General features: G+C 42.0%; 1 protein-coding gene across 1 annotated transcript; it reads left to right on the forward strand.

The window, feature by feature from the left end:
• The first annotated feature begins 5,222 nt into the window (after positions 1–5,222).
• On the forward strand, positions 5,223–5,828 carry LOC109222045. The gene has a single exon (XM_019386455.1). It carries the CDS (start codon positions 5,223–5,225, stop codon positions 5,826–5,828), a length of 606 nt encoding a protein of 201 aa, XP_019242000.1.
• The last annotated feature ends 242 nt before the right edge of the window (positions 5,829–6,070 follow it).

A 6,070-nucleotide genomic window follows, 5' to 3' on the forward strand; every position in this document is an offset into this window, starting at 1 on the left:
GGAATGAGGCCTTATTTGATAAGAGATCGATATTTGGTTGTTCTGAGCAGTTGCCGTGATTTGAAGTTTTCGCTATGAGTGTTTGAGTAGTATGGTATATCCCGTAATTTCCATCGTGAATTGTGGTTATGGCTTGGTACAGCGTGTTCAGATTTATTCGGTGTGTAGATGTGAGGTTATGATCGTATAGATGATTTTGGAAGCGGAAATTTGGTTCTAAGGTTTATGGGCTAGGATGGATTGTGAAATTTCAGTTACGCTGTGCTATCTGACCTATATGAGGTAGGGTGACATGGGATCACCCCCGGGTATGTGCATGGTAAGGTTATACAGCGATTTGTTGTCTTTTGGAACAACTCTGGGCACGTTCGAGGACGAACATATGTTAAGTGGGGGAGGATGTAATGAGCCGACCGGTCGTTTTGAGCATTTGCACTTTGCTCGCCAACCCTCGGGCATGACTAGCCCTGTATGATGTATTATGACTTATGTAAATCGTCGGTTTTGGTTTTCAGGATAATCGGAATAGATATGGAAGGATGATTCGCATCTTGAAGCTTTTTGAAAGGTTTGATTCAGTCTTTACTTTTAGTATTTGATCTCGGTTTATGATTTGGTTAGCTCCGTTGGGTGATTTGGGACTTAGGAGCGTGATTGGAATGTATTTTGGAGGTCCGTGGTAGATTTAGGCTTGAATTGGCGAAATTGGAATTTTGGCGTTTTCCGGTTAGTAGTGAAAATTTTGATATCGGGGTCGGAATGGAATTTCGAAAGTTGCAGTAGGTTCGTTGTGTCATTTGTGACGTGTGTGCAAAATTTCAGGTCATTTGGACGAGGCTTGATAGACTTTTTGATCAAAAGCGGAATTTGGAAGTTTTGGAATCCTTAGGCTTGAATCCGAGGGTGATTTGGTGTTCCGGCGTTGTTTTGAGTGTTCCGAGGGTTGGTATAAGTTTGAATAGTGGTATGTGACTTGTTCGTACTTTTAGTTGAGGTCCCGGGAACCTCGGGATGATTTCGGAAGGTTGTCGGAGAGATTGGAATTTAGTTTGAGCAGCTTCAGCTGCTGATCCTGTCATAACCGCACCTGCGGATTGGGGACCGCAGGTGAGGACCCGCAGAAACGCAAAAAGGGTCGCAGATGCGGCCAAGGCTGTGAAGGGCTGGAGCCGCAGACGCGGAGAGTTGGGCGCACCTGCGATGGCACAGGTGCGGGCGTTTGAGCGCTGGTGCGATTTTGGGCAGGTAAGTAATTTTCGCAGGTGCGCACCTGGGACCGCAGGTGCAGCTCCGCAGGTGCGAGATATATGACCGCAGATGCGGTATCGCTGGGGCAGAACATACAGATAAAGGCCTTCGCAAATTTTTGGGTTTTTTCATCACTTTCTCATACGGGTTGGAGCTTGTGGGAGCAAATTGAAGAGGGATTTTAAGGGGATTTCGTGGAGGTAAGATATTTAGAACCAAAACTTATTTCTATGGTGATATTTTACTGTTTAGGCATGAAATTTGTGGAATTTAGTGGTTAAAATTGGGGGTTTAGGGCTTGGAAATTGAGACTTTGATTTAGGGATTTGAGGGGTCTTTTGTGGTCGAATTTTGGTGTATTTGGTATGTATGAACTCGTGAGAGTGTAAGGATTCTAGTTTTGTGAATTTTATCGGAATCCCAGACGTGGACCCGGGGGTTAGGTTTGGTCAATTTTGGGATTTTCGAGTTAAATTGATAATTTTTGTATGGGTTTTACCCCTTTAGCGTATATTGATGGTTATAAACTGATTTTGGTTAGATTCGGTACATTTGGAGGCCGAATCGAGAGGCAAGGGCGTCACCGGCTAGAGTGTGGCTTGGTTTGAGATAAGTAACGCTTCCAAACTTGGTTCTGAGGGTTTGAAACCCCGAACTATGTGTTCTATGATTACTATTGAGGTGAAGCAAATGCCAAGTGACGGGCTTGTGGGCGTGCACTATGAGAATTGTGGCCCGGATCATTCCATGGCACCGCTTAGTGACTCTTTCTTGTTGATATCTGTGTTGTAATTATGTGATTAAGTTAATGAGCTGCAAATCATGGTAATTATCATGTTAAGGCTTCACGCCAATACTGTTGAGACCCGAGAGGTCGTTTCTTGCTGTCATATCATTTGCTTCATTGATATTCTATACTCAGTCCTGTTCATGCATATCAAATCATGTCTCAGTCTCGATTATTGTTATTTGACACATCATATCATTGTTCGGGCTAGTATCATGACATTTTGAGCCCGTGTGTGTGAGACTAGAGAGTGATGACTGAGTGAGGCCGAGAGTTTGATATTGAGTGACAGTATGGGATCGGGCTGCACGCTGCAGCGAGATATTGAACATGCCTTCGTTGGCTTTGTTATAGCGCTTGGGCTAAAGAGAGAAGCCCCTCCGGAGTCTTTACACCCCCAGTGAGCGCAGTTGATGATATTGAGGGATGGATCTTCCCTGGACATGGATCTTGTCCGAAGTATTTATATATTTGGAGTATAGATCTTCTCCATAGGCTGGATGGCCTTTCTCGGTACTGGATGACTGTTGTCAGTAATGTTTATATATTCCGGGAGTGGATCTCCCGTGGGCTTGTGAGCCTATACGAGTACCGAGTGGTTGTGAGTTTGTTATTGATATTATCTGGAGATGGATCTTCTCCGTAGGCTAGAAATGGCCTTCCTCAGTACTGAGTGATTGCTATCAAAGATGTATATATTCCGGGATGGATCTTTCCTGGGCCATATGAGCCATACACAGTACTGAGTGGACGAGAATTTGAGGTTGTGGGCACATGAGGCACTCAGCATGGTGCATTTCCATGCAGCAAGTGCATTGACATGTAGATGTAGCAGAGTTTCACTCCTTTACCTTGTTCATACCTGCTCTGTTTTACTGTTCGAGCTGTTTATTTAACTGAAAGCATGCCTACGTTTCTGTAGATTATTCTGTTATCCTTGAGGAGGTTGAGTTCGTCACTACCTATCAGTCCAAAGGTTGGACTTGTTACTTACTGAGTTGGTGTACTCACGTTACTATATTGGGAAAAATTGAGTTCGTGTATAGAATTAAATACGAGGTGATATATCATGACACGTGGACCAGTAGAAAAGTGACTGATTGACAACGTAAAAAGGCACGCGTTTCAACAGGCACGGGCAGGGGAAGGGCAAAAGCTCGTACCTATTGATATTCTGCAGTTATATCAGAAGAATGATCTTTTGTAGAAAAAGAGGTACAGATACGTATTATTGGTAGTTAATAGGCATTAATTACGGAAGGCGTTATGGAATTTGTAATGAATCAGTTATGATTACCAATTATAACGTTACATTAATGCCATTAATTGTCATAAACACTCTATTATGATAAAGGAAAAAACGTATTACTTCGAGATGGATATAAAAGGGGGAAGATTGAACATTTGTAAGGACACGAAATACTATTGCAATATACAGATTTATTTTGCTTTCTTCTGCTTATCAAAGTCAATTTCTTTTATTCATTGTATATTTGATTATCAGTAACCCGAGTTCTTCTAAAATAAAACTTTGACCGAAATCCCAAATTTTAGTTAAACAAATTGGTTCCGTTACCGGGAATCTGATAATCTAATCCTTCCCACATTAATCTTTTTATTAAATCAATCATGTCAAATGTCAACGACAACAACAATTAAAGAGACCGTCAACTCCAGGAGAATTTGCAAGGTGATGGAACCCCTGACCCTTCTCCACAAAATTCTCCTCGACAATCTCGAGAAGGAACTCCTGATGGATCTCAATCAAATGCAAATGATCAATTGGAAAATGATGAAGCTATCGACGAAGTTTTGCAAAAGTTAATCGCTCAACAGGTCAGCAAAGCTCTTGAGGCTTTTGCTAGCCAGTTGCCGGTCGCACCACCAACACCAACTCTAAATAATAATACTTTGGAAAACCACGTTCTGGGCTCGTTAATTCAGGTAGTGGTGGAACTCCCAGCGAATCTCGCGATGGTGAACCAGGTAACATAGTTAATTCTTATTTACAAAATTTAGTATTAACCTTGCAGAAACAGATTAAGGAGCAAAGCGATCGCATAGAGCAAATACTTGGAGTACTGCCTGTAATCAAGGGAATAGATATAGATAAATATTCACAACAACCTTGGAAACCCAGTGCTGCTCCTCTACCAATTCCGAAGAAATTCAAGATGCCCGACATCCCAAAATACGATGTCACAACTGATCCACGAGACCACGTAACTGCATTCACTACTGGCGTAAAGGGCAACGATTTAACCAAACAAGAAATTGATTCAGTGCTGGTCAAAATATTTGGGGAAATACTCACTAAGGGAGCATTAACATGGTACTCTCTTTTGCCCGAAAATTCTATAAATTCTTTTGCTGAGCTTGTAGATTCATTTATTAAAGCGCACTCGGGAGCTCAAAAAGTCAAAAAAAGAATGGAGGATATTTTCAAAATAAAGCAAGGAGATTCGGAGCTGCTCAGAGAATTCGTAGACAAATTCCAGCGTGAACGGATGACGTTGCCATGCGTACTTGATAACTGGGCAGCAATGGCATTTTCCAGCAATCTAAATGAGAAGAGTTCATAGGCCACGAGACAACTCAAGGAAAGCCTGCGAGAATTTCCAGCAACAACCTGGAAAGACGTTTACCACAGATACAGCACGAAGATGCGGATTGAAGAAGATACTATTACCCAGTTTCAAAAAGAAGAGAGGGTAAGTTCAAGGCGTGCTGAAACTGAAAAAAGGTCCGGTAAAAACAGGTATGAACCTTATATGGGACCAGTGGGACGAGATTCACGATTGAAACAGGATAATTCAAGGTACGATCATAGGTCGAGAGACAGAGAGTCAGGTTCATCATCAAGGTTTAGGAAAGAACGAGCTCTAAGGCGAAAATTGGCGGTTACAGTTTCAATGTAAGCACGACTGATTTGGTAGCACTATTGAGAAGCATGGGTGATAAGGTGCGGTGGCCAAACGAAATGAGATCAAATCCGAATAGGCGTAATCCTGATCACTGGTGCGAGTTTCACAACGATCATGGTCATAAAATGGCAGATTGTAGATTGCTACAAGGAGAAGTAGACCATTTATTAAAGTAGGGATATCTTACTGAGTTGTTTAGCGAAAAAGGTAAACAAGCATATATGAAAAACAGGTAAGAACCTCCTAAACCTCCTTCACCAAAAATGACCATTAACGTTATAAGCGGGGGAGAAGAAATTAATGGCGTGACATACACGACAGCCAAGAAAGTTTCAAAAGTTTCAGTTACACACGGGAAGCGGGTCCGACATGTTTTGGAGGAGGAGAGTATTACATTTGATGATGCATATGCGGATGGCGTGTTAACTCCACACAACGATGCACTGGTAATATCTCCACTTGTACATGAAAATGTGAAACGAGTTTTGATTGATCCAGGTAATTCCGTGAACATCATTTTGCTAAGAGTATTAAACGAGATGCAAGCCGAAGATAAGCTAGTACCTAAGGCACATACGTTATCTGGCTTTGACAATTCAAGCGTCGTGACAAAAGGGGAGGTAGTACTTACAACATTCGCAGAGGGAGTTGTCAAAGATACGAAATTTCAGGTGGTAGAGATGGATATGGTTTACAATATGATTCTCGGGAGACCATGGATTCATGAAATGGATGCTGTGCCATCTACCTTACATCAAGTCATTAAATTCCCATCACAATGGGGAATCCGTCAAATCCGTGGTGATCAACAGACACCTAAGAGCATCAACTCCATAGCAGATTCAAGCACAAAAAATGAAGAAAAATAGCAGTTACAGAATCCAGTTGAGGATACTACGACACAAGCCTCAACTGAACATGGGCGAACAGATGTGGACTCAAGGCCCGATTCCATCCAAGAACCAGAAGAAAATGGAAACATCAAAACAACGATTGAGGAGTTAGAGGCTGTAGAACTATTCACACAAAAGCCTGAAAGGAAAGTCTATATTGGGGCCAACTTGAGCCACGAAATGAAAGGTAAGATAACTGAATTTTTGAAATCTAACGT

This window comes from Nicotiana attenuata, unplaced genomic scaffold (genome assembly GCF_001879085.1).
Source record: "Nicotiana attenuata strain UT unplaced genomic scaffold, NIATTr2, whole genome shotgun sequence".
Lineage (NCBI taxonomy): Eukaryota > Viridiplantae > Streptophyta > Magnoliopsida > Solanales > Solanaceae > Nicotiana > Nicotiana attenuata.